Genomic DNA, 17,623 nt, shown 5'->3' with positions numbered 1-17,623 from the left:
CGTGATCAGACAGACAGAACACAGACAAATCACTAGTTTGATATTACACGCAACCACAAGGTCTCCAGTGTTAAATTATTCTTTGCTGTTTTCTAGCTTGTTTATTTTGTTGTGTTGTGTATTATTTCATGCTTCATTGAACAAGGACTCTCTTTCCCTTACATAGTTCTGTTTCTAAACACCACACACACACAAACACCCACTAAGACACACAGAACCTCCCCCCCACACACAAAAACACACACCACCTGACTCCCCTACACACACAGCCACACAAACACACACACACACACACACACACCACCACACTTCCCTACACACACACACACACAAACTTCTCTCCAGTACACACACACATACACACCCAGACACCAACACACACACCTACACACACCGGTGGTCTCCCCTACAGCAGTCTGTCTGGAGGTCATGGTAGTGTATCACAGTGTGAGACCAGCTGGGGGGTGATTGGCCTAGGCCTCCTCCTCGGCCCAACACTGCAAAGAGACAGCAACACATGTTCACTTGGCAGATTCTCTCATCTACACTGACTCACATGGCCTAGTGATGATCTCTGAGCTTGCTCCACAATATGGAGACATTAGCCACAACAAGCTACACAGAAACAGTGGCTAAAGCAGCACAGGAGTGCAATGATGAAGCATATAATTATGATATGTTTTGTGTGTCAGGCTTTCTGTTAGCCAGCAATTGGCGTTTTTTTTTTTTTAAGCAATAAATAAAACTGTTGCTGGCCAAAATTACCAGGAGAATAAAAAATCCCATTGCAAAATAATGCTTTTTATTCATTGATGGAAATACCAGTCGATGTAAACACATCATGCTTATCGGTCTAAAGGTTCATTTGATCTTTTTGTGGAATTAAATTGGCCTGTGTGTATTTCCGTTAGTCATTATGTATCTTATTTATCCTACACATCACATGCATACAGAGCATATTTTGAGTGAGATTTCTCCTGCAGCTCCTCAGCTGGTTACTGCTGGAGTAAAACATGCTTTTATCAGTCCATTCATTGAGCAACAATTCTAAATTCAGTCATGTGTTTAAAACAGTTTTGGTCCACGATTAAAAAGAGATACTATTTTTATTTCTCAACTGGTAATTGAAGAGCGCCCCCCATTCACCATTCAAGTGCAGGCAACAGGCTATCAGCCGCCACTTTACAATGTGAGCTGAAGGCAGTATGCATTTTGAAAATTGTTTTATTTCATATTATGAGGCATGTCTTTTATAAAGACTTCATAGGCGGCGCGTGAGTTTCAAGTTTGGGGAAGCTTACAATTTATCTTACAATTTCTACCGCTCTGCATGTCAGTTATGATTTTCATATCTGCATTTTCGTGGAACAGTTTCATTTCAATAATAACGTTTTCCTTTCTCAAAATCATTGTAATGTTGTTAATCATAAAAATCATAATTAAAATGATAATATCTAAAAGTTTAAAGTCCACTAATGCGAGATCACCAGCCTCTGCCATATGGACACGTTGATACACCGCGATCCATTAGCAGCGAAAGAGATGAGCGCATGGAACTCATAGCCTATAGACCATTGCTCTTTCACACTGTGGAAATTGGGGTTATTGAGGTGGAAATTGTTGGAAAGATTTCTGAAATAGCTTACTGTGAGGAGCTATACTTTAAATATATTATCATTCGCAATGGATGTAAAAAAACAACAACACTTTCCTACATTTCCTCGCAGCAGGCCAGGTACTTCTATGCGTGCTTAGGCGCGCACGCTCCCTCAATATTATCAGGACAGAGAAACCAGACACATGCTCATTGCTCACATGGAGCACTCAAAACAAAAAAATAGAAAAAATAGAAAAATCTCATAAATGATGGTTCTGAAATAAACCAAAACTAGCAGGTACTCAGAATGAAAACGGTAAATGACTGTAATTAATACATGCGTTAACAGAAATGTATGTAACCAAATTACAGGGATTAACGGTACATTTACTACTGGTGATAATATATAATAGGGAATTGATAAAAAAAAGGTAAAACAATTCACACAATGAAACAATGAATGCGCAAGTATTGGCGGGAGAAAGCTGAGCCATTCTGGAGAGAGACTTGTCTATATATTCGCCACACACCCCTCACCTTCTTCTTGTCTCAACATTTTAAATGATACTCCAGACACATTATCTTCACACATATTTTTAACTGACAGCCGCAATTCAATCATCAGCTAGGCCTACTGCCAAGCGCACTGCCCAAATTGCAGGCTTCCCAACAGCTTGTGATTTGAAACAATCCACAGCTATTTTTTCAAATAAAATAATCCTCGATTCCTCTGTGGCTAAGTCTGGTGAAGTATTTTGAATTATTTTATTTATTGCTGTATAGACAGGAGTAATTATATGATTTTGGCAAACTAATTTCTCTCCTGTTCCATTGGTTTTCATTTCAACTTTCTTTCGATGCCAGAAGCCAAAGGCACAATCCTAGTCATATTAGCAACCCATCCTCAAAGTTGCATCTTTAGATTCCAACAACGATTTTCATCTCTGTCACATATGGAACCGCTATCAGGTGCGCTGTTTAGAATGGTGTTTTCCCAGGTGCGCTGTTTAGAATGGTGTTTTCTCGCGAACTGCTTTTTGGCAAATATTAGAAAATGGCAATTTATTGGCTGCTTCTTTACATGAGTTCCTTGTTCTATTAAGATGCATTACCATAATCTAGATTTGATTTCTGTCATTCTGAGCACTGTGGGAGGAAGCCCTAATGGGTTATGCACCCAATGAATATGGGTCCGGCAGATTTCTCAAATGGCCGGTAAATTAAAATTTTCCGGGTCACGTTGTCCGGCGCCACATTTTCCTAATGGAAACCCTGGTGTGTGTGTGTGTGTTTGTGTGTGTGTGCAGGTGTAAACCAGGCTCCTTCAACCTGCAGGAGAACAATCCAGCTGGCTGTATGCCCTGTTTCTGCTTCAGACACTCATTGGCCTGCAGATCGTCCAATCACCATGCAGCTGTCAACATCACATCTGACTTCCTTGAAGGTATTCAGCCAATCATGATTATCTTGAAAGTACGGCATTCAGCTAATAACTAGCTAATGACTTTCATAAGTTATCAGCTAATTATGAACTCCTTATATTGTGGTCATCATCCTGAATCATTCTGCCATGTTCCTCCTCCTCCTCCCCCCTCCCTCCCTCCCTGCAGACACAGATGGCTGGTCAGGCCAGTTCTCCGGGGTACAGGAGTATCCTCTGCTGTGGAAGGAAGGGGAGGTCTACTTGCTACCACTCAGTGAGGACGACCTCGGCTTCTACAGAGCTCCAGGTGAGAAAGACAGCGCTGACACACACTCACACATACACAGAGAGAGCTGACGTCACCTTTAAGGTGAGATATGAGTAGGAGTTTTCCCAGACATAAAACCTGGCCAGGAACAATGTATAGGAGAAGATCTGGACCCTAGAGTTTATAGGAGAAGATCTGGTCCCTATAGTTTATAGGAGAAGATCTGGGACATAGAGTTATAGGAGAAGATCTGGGCCCTAGTTTATAGGATAATATCTTGGCCCTAGAGTTATAGGAGTGTCAAAGTGCGACGTGAATGCGGTAGGCGAAGTCAAACGCAGGACACCGAGCAACTGGAAACGTACTTTACTAACAAAGTAACCAGAGTACAAAACAACCTCCAAACAGGGAGGAGAATACCCGCACAATAGCAACTGCCGAAAATGACGAGAACAATCACACACAACACACAATGAACGACAGAGGGTTATATAGGGAATACAATACAACATAATAGGAAACAGGTGTACACAATCAAGACAAAACAAGTCAAACACAGAAACACAGCAGCGGTAGCAGCTAGTACTCTGGGGATGAAGAACGCCGAAGCCTGCCCGAGCAAGGAGGAGGAGCAGCCTCGGCTGATTCCGTGACAGTAACCCCCCCCTTGACGCGCGGCGCTAGCCTCACTGCGGTGGCGATCGGCGCTCGCCTTTTGCCGCCTGATAGCCCACTGCAGATGGACATGCGCAGCGTTCCAAGTTTCTTCCGAGCTCCGAAACCACTCGTCCACCGCAGGGTCTTCGGTCTGGCTCTGATGCCAAGGTGCCAGGACCGGCTGATAACCTAGCACACACTGGAAAGGCGTAAGGTTAGTGGACGAATGGCGGAGTGAGTTTTGGGCTATCTCTGCCCAGGGAATATATCCCGACCACTCCTCTTGCCGGTCCTGGCAATACGACCTCAGAAACCTACCCACATCCTGGTTCACTCTCTCCACCTGCCCATTACTCTCGGGGTGAAAACCTGAGGTAAGGCTAATCGAGACATTACATTTACATTTTAGTCATTTAGCAGACGCTCTTATCCAGAGCGACTTACAGAGACGTTCCCAGACGTTCCATAAACGCCCTCCAGACTCTAGAGGTGAACTGGGGACCCCGATCAGACAATATATCCTCAGGCACCCCATAGTGCCGGAAGACGTGTGTAAACAGGGCCTCAGCAGTTTGTAGGGCAGTAGGGAGACCTGGCAGGGGAATGAGACAGCAGGCTTTAGAAAACCGATCCACAACGACCAAGATCGTAGTGTTCCCCTGGGAGGGGGGAAGGTCCGTGACAAAATCCACCGATAGGTGAGACCACGGCCATTGTGGAACGGGTAGGGGTTGTAACTTCCCCCTGGGCAGGTGTCTAGGCACCGTACACTGGGCGCACACCGAGCAGGAGGAAACATAAACCCTCACGTCTTTCGCTAAAGTAGGCCACCAGTACTTCCCACTAAGGCAGTGCACTGTCCGACCAATACCCGGATGACCAGAGGAGGGTGACGTGTGAGCCCAGTATATCAAACGATCGCGAACCTCGAGCAGCACGTACTTCCGACCCTCTGGACACTGTGGAGGAGTAGGATCGGAACGTAACACCCGCTCGATTTCCGCATCAACCTCCCACACCACCGGTGCCACCAGACAAGACTCCGGGAGTATGGGAGTGGGCTCAATGGACCTCTCCTCTGTGTCATATAGTAGGGACAGGGCGTCTGCCTTAGCGTTCTGGGACCCTGGTCTATAGGTGAGCTTAAATACAAAGCGGGAGAAAAACATAGCCCACCTTGCCTGGCGAGGGTTCAGCCTCCTCGCTGCCCGAATGTACTCCAGGTTATGTCTGGAGTACATGCCTCAGCCGACCACTGCAGGCGCACCGGACCCCCCTTTAGCAGAGATGTAATGGGAGCTGCTATCTGTCCAAAGCCCCGGATAAACCTCCGGTAGTAATTGGCAAAACCCAAGAAGCGCTGCACCTCCTTTACCGTGGTGGGAGTCGGCCAATTACGCACGGCAGAAACGCGGTCAATCTCCATCTCCACCCCTGACGCGGACAACCGATGTCCCAGGAAGGAGATGGACTCCTGGAAGAACAGACATTTCTCCGCCTTCGCATACAGGTCATGCTCCAACAGTCTACCAAGCACTCGACGCACCAGGGACACATGCTCGGCTCGTGTAGCGGAGTATATTAGAATGTCATCAATATATACCACTACACCCTGTCCATGCAAGTCCCGGAAAATCTCGTCCACAAATGATTGGAAGACTGAAGGAGCATTCATTAAACCGTATTGCATGACGAGGTACTCATAGTGACCAGAGGTGGTACTGAATGCTGTCTTCCACTCATCTCCCTCCCTAATGCGCACCAGGTTGTACGCGCTCCTGAAATCCAATTTTGTGAAGAATCGCGCCCCGTGTAATGACTCCATCATACTAGCAATCAGAGGGAGAGGATAGCTGTATTTGATTGTGATCTGATTGATACCACAGTAATCAATACACGGGCGTAAACCCCCATCCTTCTTCTTCACAAAAAAGAAACTCGAGGACGCAGGGGAAGTGGACGGCCGTATGTAACCCTGTCTCAGAGATTCGGTGACGTAGGTCTCCATAGCTGCCGTCTCCTCCTGAGACAGAGGATACACGTGACTACGTGGAAGCGCAGCGCCTACTTGGAGGTCTATCGCACAATCCCCCTGTCGATGAGGTGGTAATTGAGTCGCCTTCTTTTTACTGAAGGCGAGTGCCAAATCGGCATACTCAGGTGGAATGTGCAAGGTGGGAACTTGGTTCGGGCTTTCCACCGTCGTTGATCTACGGAAACGCCTACACACCGCCCAGTACACTGATCAGACCATCCCTTGAGAGCTCTCTGTTGCCATGAAATGTTGGGGTCATGAGTGGTTGGGGTCATGAGGGACCAGGGATGCCCCAACACCACGGGAAACGCAGGAGAATCAATCAAATACAAACGTAATATCTCCTCATGGCCCTCCTGCGTTTTCATCCGGATAGGCGCCGTGACCTCCCTAATCAATCCTGACCCCAAAGGGTGGCTATCTAGGGCATGGATAGGGAAGGGCACATCAACAGGTACGAAAGGAATCCCTAACTTATAGGTGAACTGGCGATTGATAAAATTCCCAGCTGCGCCTGAATCTACTAGCGCCTTATGCTGGGAGTGAGGAGAAACCTCGGGAAACACCACTTTAATACACATATGAGCAACAGAGAGCTCTGGGTGAGTTGGGTGCCTACTCACCTGGAATGACTCATCAGTGCGTCGCCCACTGCCTCGATTCCTAGGAGACCCTCCTCAGCACCGACCAGCAGTGTGTCCTCTGCGGCCACAGTTGGTGCAGGGGACGGCCTCCCTCCTGGTCTCCCTCCTGGTCTCCCTAGCACCAGCACCCCCGAGCTCCATAGGGGTCGGCTCGGAAGTGCTGGGGGATGGAATGGACGGCCCCGAATCCGGACGTCCGCGGGTAGCCAACAGGGTATCCAGGCGAATAGACATGTCCACCAGTTGATCAAAGCTGAGGTTGGTGTCCCTGCAGGCCAATTCCCGACGCACGTCCTCCCTCAGGCTACATCTATAGTGGTCGATGAGGGCCCTCTCATTCCATCCCGCGTTGGCAGCCAGCGTCCGGAAGTCCAGCGCGAACTCCTGCGCGCTCCTCCTCCCCTGTCTAAGGTGGAATAGACGCTCACCCGCCGCTTTACCCTCTGGTGGATGATCGAATACTGCCCGGAAGCGGCGGGTGAACTCTGCATAGTTGACCGTAGCGGCATCTACCCCACCCCACTCGGCGTTGGCCCACTCCAGCGCCTTGCCGGACAGACAGGAGATGAGGGCGGACACGCTCTCGTATCCTGAGGGCGCCGGGTGAATGGTTGCTAGGTAGAGTTCAACCTGGAGTAGGAAACCCTGGCACTCGGCCGCTGTGCCATCATAAGCCCTCGGGAGCGAGAGCCGAATCCCACTGGACCCCGGAGGTGAAGCGATGGGCACCGCCGATGGTGGTGGTATCGTTGGAGGGGGTATAGGTAGACCCCCTCTTTCCCATCGCTTAATGGTGTTCACCACCCGTTCCATGGCGGTGCCGAGAGCCTGGATCATGGCCGCTTGGTGTTCGACGCGTGCCTCCATAGATCCAGCTGGCACCGCCGCTCCTGCTGACTCCATGAGTGGTGTGTGATTCTGTCAAAGTGTGACGTGAATGCGGTAGGCGAAGTCAAACGCAGGACACCGAGCTACTGGAAACGTACTTTACTAACAAAGTAACCAGAGTACAAAACAACCTCCAAACAGGGAGGAGAATACCCGCACAATAGCAACTGCCGAAAATGACGAGAACAATCACACACAACACACAATGAACGACAGAGGGTTATATAGGGAATACAATACAACATAATAGGAAACAGGTGTACACAATCAAGACAAAACAAGTCAAACACAGAAACATAGATCGGTAGCAGCTAGTACTCCGGGGACGACGAACCTGCCCGAGCAAGGAGGAGGAGCAGCCTCGGCTGATTCCGTGACAAGGAGAAGATCTGGGCCCTAGTTTATATGATAATGTCTGGGCCCTAGAGTTATAGGAGAAGATCTGGGCCGTAGAGTTTATAGGAGAAGATCTGGGCCCTAGAGATTATAGGAGAAGATCTGGGCCCTAGTTTATAGGAGAAATTCTGGGCCCTAGAGTGATAGGAGAAGTGTATGCATTTCCGGGATGAGGAAAGATTACACAAAGATGGTCTGTGCTTGGAGAGAGCTCAGACACCTCCTGGTCTTTTAACATGTAAATATGTAAATCATATTACCGTCTGCCACCTATAATACCCTTGGCTTGTTGCTCGAGATAATTCCTTTGTTAGATTAAACAATGCCTCATAACATTAGCCATAAGGTCATAAAGCACTTACTGCAACACCATTTTGTCACAGCAGACTCTTAACACGACCATTAGGAGATAAGAGTTATAGCTGGCTCTGCTACAGGACTGGCTCTGCTGCTCTCCCTGTGCTCTGTCCCAAATGGCATCCTATTCCCTACACTACCCTATAGACCCTGTTCAAAAGTAGTGCACTAAATAGGGAATAGGGTGCCATTTGGGACTAAAGGCTATATATCAGTAGGAGAGACTAGGCCTGATGGAATTGGATGTCTTGGCCATAGCTGGAAGAAGAAGAAAGGGGAAATCGGCCTGGCTCAGCTCAGGCTGGCTACTCAGTGCACCAAGGACCAAGCCCAGCGAAGCAGCAGCCAACAGGGAGAGGGATAGAGAGAACCAGAAACAGCAGAAATCCCATTAACTACCAAAACATCCTGATGGTTTCATGTTCAAACTCTTTGATCACACTAAACAAGTTCATTCAGACAGGCGTCTTTTCATGTGTGAAAAGCCTTAAATCACTGAAGACGCCTCTGAGGAAAGACGCTTTGGTCCGCTTGGTCCAGGGATCTTTTTTGAGTTTCTTATATGTCGTTAAGTCGACTTCGATATGTTTAGCTTGTTTGTTAACTTATTGTTTGGTTTAGTTCGCTGTTTTCTTGAAGCTCGTCCATCACTCCAGTGTCTCTGCAGGCCACCACACAGTGATTAGTGGCCAAACTCGCCGGGAGCTGCTTTGTGGCCATCCCCTTATCTCGCCGGAGCAGCGCTTGTTGGTGTTGTTTCGTCGAGTAGTAAAATACGGAGATCTATTGCCTCACTGCTTTTAATGATCTCATTTTCTCCATGCCTTTTCTTTCCTTATGTGTACAGTTACTTTAACGATTAGAGCAGAGAGGCAGGCAGGCTCTCTCTCTCTCTCTCTCTCTCTCTTGCTTTCTCTCTTTTTCAACACTTAAGTTGTATTTCTTTGTGCTGTAATCCTCCTGCAGCCTTTCTCACTAAAGCGTCAGATAATTCTACCTAACAACACGCAGAGGGAAAGCAATTTCTCTGAATCTTATTAATCTATTTGTCACCTATTTCAGTGTGTCTCGGGCTACGTCTGTCATTTAAACGTCTAGAATCAGATCAGTTGGCTTCTCAGTGTAATGAAAACAGAGAGAAGTGTTGGGGATCAACGTGTTTCTACCCGGCTTCCAGAAATACCAGGCGAAACTGCAGTGCCAAAGAACCCAATCCCGACACACAATGGAGGAGCCCAGATCACTCAGAGCATTATCCAGGGAAGTTCAGCTGGAGTCTTTCAAAGAGAGAGAGAGAAGTCTGAGAGGGAGTTAGAGAGCAAGAGAGAAAACGTGAGAGAGGTAGACAGAAAGAGACAGTGAAAGAGACAATGAGAGAGAAAGTGTGTGAGAGAGAGAGAGAGAGAGCGAGAGAGAGAGAGAGAGCGAGAGAGAGAGAGAGAGAGAGAGAGAGAGAGAGAGAGAGGAGATTGAGAGAGAGAGCGAGAGAGAGAGCGATAGAGAGAAAGAGACAGCGAGAGCGAAAGCGAGAGAGAAAAATAAAGAGTGTTTGTGAATACATGGTCCTCTCTCCAATTCATTTACCACCACACTTGTCCTCATCCTCTTGGCAGAAAATATTTCTGCTAGCTGACACGTAGTAGAAAGGTCACGTTCCAATGACGACACAGCACTTGTCAACAGATTGAACACTTGAGTGAAGCCTGCTGCCAGAGTCTATCATGGATTCCAAGGCAACACCACTTTCTTCAACAGCCTTTCTAATCCAGCCTCACTGACATGGCTTCCACTTTTAACTGCTGGACATTCACTGAAGCAATTCAAGTTACATGCTACTCTCCAATCCTCCAAGCTCAAGGGTCCAACAGGCAGCTAACACCCCTGATCCAGAATCAGCCACCTGTGCCTTAGTGCCTGACATGGTCATGGTCCATCTCCATATGTACACCATGCTGCTAATCCAGAAAACCAAGAGGGACATGTCCCCAAGAGAGGAATATTTCAGAATGCCAAGAGAGGGACATGCAGTTCCATCCTTTCTATGGCTGGCCTCAATGGGGCCAGGGAGCATGTGGCTGGTTCAGGAGAGCAGACTATAACATTCACCTCAGGAGCCAAAGGATCAGATCCCGTATGTGTTCAATTTCCATCTCCATCCTTCCTAGGGCTCTCCCCGAGTGGGCACCAGTCAAAGGATTATGTGGCTGGTTCTACACTGTATGACATAACCAAAGGATCACTTGTGGGTCTCATCTCCATCCTTCGTTCCTATAGGGCTCACCGAGAAGGGCCACCAGTCTAGGAAGAATGAAATGTGATTGGATGGTAAGTAAGCTTTCAGCTCATGAGCCTGAGATTCCCTGGGCGCATCAAACCAGGTGGTGAGATCAGATCCAGCCCAGCTCCCTGCCATCGGGGGAGATGGAGGGGAGGGATGGAGGGAGAGATGGTGGTTAAGAGCTTCACTCGACATGAACGCCACCACAGGGTCTGCCAGCACCTCACCTTGGCAGCATCTCACCTAAATAGGCTGGACACGGAGAGAGGAAGATAAAGGGGGAGACGTGATGGCAATTAAGAAGGAGAGGGGAGAAGGAGAGAGAGGGAGGGGGCATGCTGGCAGGAGAGAAAGGGATAGGGTAAAAGGAGAGAAAGAGACAGGGAAAGAGAGGAGGGTAAGGACAAAAGGACGAGGGAGAGAGGGAGAATTTTCAGTATAAGTCCTCTGCAGCAACGTTCCTGCCAAGCTTCCTGGACAGGCTGCCTCTGTGTTGGATGTGAGCCCTAGAACGTTCAGGACAAACCACCACCCTGATCCCTGATTGGATGTGAGCCCCAGAACGTTCAGGACAAACCTTCACCCTTCAACCTGAATGGAGTCCTAGAATGTTCAAGAGAATCCACCTCTCTGATCCCCACCTAACATCACCGGCTCAGTGCACCCTCATTAGCTGTACATTTCCATTTCAGACTCCATTACACTCACAAAGTAGATTATGTTTTTGGGGTGTTTTTTAGAGAAGAAAACATTGCCATATTAGCAAATTGTGTGTGTGTGCGTGTGCATGCGTGTGTGTGTGCGCGTGTGTGCGTGTGCGTGCTTGCACGTGCGTGTGCGCATTCGCGCGTGTGTGTGCGTGCGTGCTTGTGTGCGTGTGTGTGTCTGCACCTGTAGACTATAGTATGTAGGTCACCGGACACACTTGGCCAATTTGAGTCTCTCTCTCTCTCTCTCTCTCTCCCTCTCTCTGCTCGGTAAAGTTAAAGCTTGTCTGTTCAGGTATTGCATCCAGGCCCATTGCACGGCAGTCGATGTCAGTTAGAGACCTCCATGGGACTTAAAGTTGTTTGTGTGAGACGGCGGCTATCTAGTTGAAATAGAGTTGATTAATTGGTTTGGAGAGAGTCTAAACCCTTGATTGATCGCAGGACTCCTCTACTGTTCATCAAATGTCACTGGGGCGTCAGGCATCTTGGCAGGGAATTTGTGTGTCCCTGGAAGAGGGTCAGTGGAGTTCAGGTTGAGCACATCACAGACACACAGAGATTGAAAATAAAGTGAAGAATTATACAACCATGACCCTCCCCCCCACAGACACACATTCTAAAATTGCATTTTTGTTTCCAGTCCCCAGATTTAAAAAAAATAAAAAGCGCCATTGGTGTGGTTTAGGACCATGCAGACACCTCAGAGATGTCGGTAAGCTGTTTGGTGGTTTCAGACGGCTGGATTTAGGACTGGAGGATACCACAGAGCATGCAAACAGGCTGTGTGAAGGCAAAGCTTCTGAAAGACTGGATCAGCACAATGCTGCTGTCTGCAGCTGCTGTCTGTATGTGTTGCACTTTTTCTCCCAGTTGTAAAAAAACAAACATGCAGAGCAGAAACTGGCTACTCTTTAGTTGACTGATGCAGCTGGCAAGGTAATTGCTGTACGATTTAACAGAAAATAAAGTATTTACAGTGAGGGAAAAAAGTATTTGATCCCCTGCTGATTTTTGTACGTTTGCCCACTGACAAAGACATGATCAGTCTATAATTTTAATGGTAGGTTTATTTGAACAGTGAGAGACAGAATAACAACAAAAAATCCAGAAAAACACATGTCAAAAATGTTATAAATTGATTTGCATTTTAATGAGGGAAATAAGTATTTGACCCCTCTGCAAAACATGACTTAGTACTTGGTGGCAAAACCCTTGTTGGTAATCACAGAGGTCAGACGTTTCTTGTAGTTGGCCACCAGGTTTGCACACATCTCAGGATGGATTTTGTCCCACTCCTCTTTGCAGATCTTCTCCAAGTCATTAAGGTTTCGAGGCTGATGTTTGGCAACTCGAACCTTCAGCTCCCTCCACAGATTTTCTATAGTATTAAGGTCTGGAGACTGGCTAGGCCACTCCAGGACCTTAATGTGCTTCTTCTTGAGCCACTCCTTTGTTGCCTTGGCCGTGTGTTTTGGGTCATTGTCATGCTGGAATACCCATCCACGACACATTTTCAATGCCCTGGCTGAGGGAAGGAGGTTCTCACTCAGGATTTGACGGTACATGGCCCTGTCCCCTTAGCAGATAAACACCCCCAAAGCATAATGTTTCCACCTCCATGTTTGACGGTGGGGATAGTGTTCTTGGGGTCATAGGCAGCATTCCTCCTCCTCCAAACACGGCGAGTTGAGTTGATGCCAAAGAGCTCGATATTGGTCTCATCTGACCACAACACTTTCACCCAGTTCTCCTCTGAATCATTCAGATGTTCATTGGCAAACTTCAGACGGGCCTGTATATGTGCTTTCTTGAGCAGGGTGACCTTGCGGGCACTGCAGGATTTCAGTCCTTCACGGCGTAGTGTGTTACCAATTGTTTTCTTGGTGACTATGGTCCCAGCTGCCTTGAGATCATTGACAAGATCCTCCCATGTAGTTCTGAGCTGATTCCTCACCGTTCTCATGATCATTGCAACTCCACGAGGTGAGATCTTGCATGGAGCCCCAGGCAGAGGGAGATTGACAGTTATTTTGTGTTTCTTCCATTTGCGAATAATCACACCAACTGTTGTCACCTTCTCACCAAGCTGCTTGGCGATGGTCTTGTAGCCCATTCCAGCCTTGTGTAGGTCTACAATCTTGTCCCTGACATCCTTGGAGAGCTCTTTGGTCTTGGCCATGGTGGAGAGTTTGGAATCTATTGATTGATTGCTTCTGTGGCCAGGTGTCTTTTATACAGGTAACAAACTGAGATTAGGAGCACTCCCTTTAAGAGTGTGCTTCTAATCTCAGCTCGTTACCTGTATAAAAGACACCTGGGAGCCAGAAATCTTTCTGATTGAGAGGGGGTCAAATACTTATTTCCCTCATTAAAATGCAAATCAATTTATAACATTTTTGACATGCGTTTTTCTGGATTATTTTGTTGTTATTCTGTCTCTCACTCTTCAAATAAACCTACCTTTAAAATTATAGACTGATAATTTCTTTGTCAGTGGGCAAACATACAAAATCAGCAGGGGATCAAATACTTTTCCCAAATACTAATTACAAATAATTAAAGAGCAGCAGTAAAATAACAGAAGTGAGGCGATATACAGGGGGTACCGGTACAGAGTCAATGTGCGGGGGCACAGGCTAGTTTCACACTAGACCTGAATCAAACAATGAAACCAGAGGCCAAATTATTGAAGATCGATATTCGGACATTATTTTGACAGAGCAATTACAGTTTTTATTAGTCAGTATAGCAATGTAACATTATTGATCTGTCAGTTTCCCTAGCTAATTCCCTACTTTTCACACTGACACAGTATAAACATCTCTACAGGCTATACTGTCATGGTGCACAGTCAGTACACAACACTATGCTCATCATGTCTTAGCAGGATCAGATAGTGACTGGTGTCCCAGCAGTGTCAGAAAGCCAGGGAAGACCAGTCAATGGAGCTCAGGTGAATTTTGCAGTATATTATAACAATCAGTGAATGGATACAATGTTCCATCTTGAGTTGATGGGTAGGCTACTGGGAATAATGGTCATTTCAATTATTGAACCATTGATTATATTCTTGGGTAATATAATGTATAAATGTACACAGAGGTAATTCTTTGTCTTGCCTCATCTGAGCAGGATCAGATGTTGACAGGGGTCTCAGCAGGGTCAGGCAACTAGGGTAGACCAGTCTGTGACAGCGTTAATGGGAACTTTTGCAGATACTTTATTCTCTCTGTGCAGCAAACACTGGACAAGCCAGAAGCTTCAAAGATTGAAACTATTTTAAGTCAGTCTGGCACATAACATGTCAAACAAAAATGTGATGAAGTCCTGGGAGACACAATTGATGATAATGAATGGATACAAATATGTTTGTCCAGTCATGTTCATATAATCTCAGACATAAATTACTGCAGTTTATGACCATCCATAGAACATACTATATGCCAGTGAAACAGAATATCATGCACTCCGAAATGTAATTCCTCTGCTGAAGGTGTAAAGCGCAAAAGGGGACATATTTGCATATGTTATGATCTTGTGAAGGCTGGCTGAATTCTGGCAAAGAGTATGTTCTTTTAACTCAGCATGTCTACAGATTCTCCCTTCTCCCTGTTTTTGTTTGCTTGGAAATGTTAATACTGGAGACTGTTATCAGAAGAAACTATGTAACCTAGCATTTATAGCAGCTAAGAAATGCATTGCCATGAATTGGAAGGTTGGTTATCCTCCCACAATGTCACAATGGATGACAGAAATGTCAAGTTATGTTTCACTAGATTTGAGATTAAGGGTATACTGTGCAACTTTCATAAGGTATGGGTGCCTTATATGGAATACTGTATGACAAAAGGGTTCTGTATTGAAAACATGAGCTTTTTTTAGTCGAGCAGTTACAAATATATACAGTTGAAGTCGGAAGTTTACATACACTTAGGTTGGAGTCATTAAAACTCGTTTTTCAACCACTCCACGAATGTCTTGTTAACAAACTATAGTTTTGGCAAGTCGGTTAGGACATCTACTTTGTGCATGACACAAGTAATTTTTCCAACAATTGTTTACAGACAGATTATTTCACTTATAATTCATTGTATCACAATTCCAGTGGGTCAGAAGTTTACATACACTAAGTTGACTGTGCTTTTAAACCGCTTGAAAAATTCCAGAAAATGATGTCATGGCTTTAGAAGCATCTGATTGGCTAATTGACATCATTTGAGAATGTGAAATGAATAATAGTAGAGATTATTATTTATTTTAGCTTTTATTTCTTTCATCACATTCCCAGAGGGTCAGAAGTTTACATACACTCAATTAGTATTTGGTAGCATTGCCTTTAAATTGTTTAACTTGGGTCAAACATTTCGGGTAGCCTTCCACAAGCTTCCCACAATAAGTTTGTTGAATTTTGGCCCATTCCTCCTGACAGAGCTGGTGTAACTGAGTCAGGTTTGTAGGCCTCCTTGCTCGCACATGCTTTTTCAGTTCTGCCCACACATTTTCTATAGGATTTAGGTCAGGCGTCTGCCTTTCGATAACCACTCAGCATGAAAGGGAAAAATGTAATGCTCTGATCCAGTGGAAACGCCATAAAATACCTGATTACTTCTTATCCCTTGCACAAACATCATACAGCTGTGTCTGTCCCAAGGTCACTGGCGCGGGAAACTCTAAGAGGACAGAATATGTTATAAAATGTTTCAAGTTTGCTAGCGAAAGTTTCTGGGCGACCGAGTTGATAGTTGATACATTGTTTCAAGTTCGTTGCAGACATTCCATACGTATAGCCAATGTAATTTATATGATATTTATTTTTATCAGGATATTTTCTACCTGCAGGTTGCAATGTTTTTATGTGTTGGCTTTATGTAGGCTATTTTTACATAGTTGGCAATGGCAATAAAGTTACTTTTAGATTTGTATATTTTTCATTTAGATTTACACTACCATTCAAAAGTTTGGGGTCACTTAGAAATGTCCTTGTTATCGAAAGAAAAGCAAATTTTTTGTCCATTAAAATAACATCAAATTTATCAGAAATACAGTGTAGACATTGTTCATGTTGTAAATGGCTAGTGTAGGTGGAAACGGCTGATTTTTAATGGAATATCTACATAGGCGTACAGAGGCCCAAATATATTAGAGTGTCTAGTTTGAGAAACAGACGCCTCACAGGTCCTCAACTGGCAGCTTCATTAAATAGTACCCACAAAACACCAGTCTCAACATCAACAGTGAAGAGGCGACTCCGGGATGCTGACCTTCTAGAGTTGCAAAGAAAAAGCAATATCTCAGCCATATCTTAATCATTTATTTTTATTGGTCAGTCTGAGATATGGCTTTTTCTTTGCAACTCTGCCTAGAAGGTCAGCATCCCGGAGTCGCCTCTTCACTGTTGACGTTGAGACTGGTGTTTTGCAGGTACTATTTAATGAAGCTGCCAGTTGAGGACCTGTGAGGCGTCTGTTTCTCAAACTAGACACTCTAATGTATTTGTCCTCTTGCTCAGTTGTGCACTGGGGCCTCCCACTCCTCTTTCTATTCTGGTTAGAGCCAGTGTTCTGTGAAGGGAGTAGTCCCCAGCGTTGTACGAGATCTTCAGTTTCTTGGCAATTTCTCGCATGGAATAGCCTTCATTTCTCAGAACAAGAATAGACTGACGAGTTTCAGAAGAAAGTTATTTGTTATCGAACCCACATTTGCTGATGCTCCAGATACTCAACTAGTCTCAATAAGGCCTGTTTTATTGCTTCTTTAATCAACACAACAGTTTTCAGCTGTGCTAACATAATTGCAAAAGGGTTTTCTAATGATCAATTAGCCTTTTAAAATGATAAACTTGGATTAGCAAACACAATGTGCCATTGGAACACAGGACTGATGGTTGCTGATAATGGGCCTTTGTACGCCTATGTAGATATTCCATTAAAAATCAGCCGTTTACAGCTACAATAGCCATTTACAACATTAACAATGTCTACACTGTATTTCTGATCAATTTGATGTTATTTTAATGGACAAAAAAAATGCTTTTCTTTCGAAAACAAGGACATTTCTAAGTGACCCCAAACCTTTGAACGGTAGTGTACACATTTTACAATTTCGACCAATCGATTGGTCAAAAAAAGACTACTCTTGGCAACCAATATCTTTTTTGGTCTTGGACAGCCCTAGTAGAAATGCAGGAAATTAGCTTTAGATGGCCAAAAAAAATCTGAGGGAGGAGCCTCAGACCACCTGCCAGGTTATGTCCCCCCCACTTCTAAAACTAAAGTTGCGGTCCTGAAATATGACACAAACCATACTAGGTGAATCACCTCTTCAACATCATCCTATAATGCTCTTCAAAATTCCTCCAAATATCCTAAAG

General features: G+C 45.4%; 1 protein-coding gene across 1 annotated transcript in view; it reads left to right on the top strand.

Moving 5' to 3' along the window:
- LOC121582702 (laminin subunit gamma-3) overlaps positions 1–17,623 on the top strand; it is a 214,987-nt gene that overhangs the window by 68,139 nt on the left and 129,225 nt on the right. Inside the window, exons 8-9 of the mRNA XM_041898719.2 lie at positions 2,905–3,041; positions 3,208–3,327. Coding sequence (XP_041754653.2) covers positions 2,905–3,041; positions 3,208–3,327 — 257 coding nt within the window. The remainder of the gene's footprint in view (positions 1–2,904; positions 3,042–3,207; positions 3,328–17,623) is intronic.

Source organism: Coregonus clupeaformis, chromosome 15 (genome assembly GCF_020615455.1).
Source record: "Coregonus clupeaformis isolate EN_2021a chromosome 15, ASM2061545v1, whole genome shotgun sequence".
In the NCBI taxonomy this organism is placed as follows: Eukaryota; Metazoa; Chordata; class Actinopteri; order Salmoniformes; family Salmonidae; genus Coregonus; species Coregonus clupeaformis.
The sequence above is the reverse complement of the archived record's forward strand: the minus strand, read 5'-3'. Positions and strand labels throughout refer to the sequence as shown.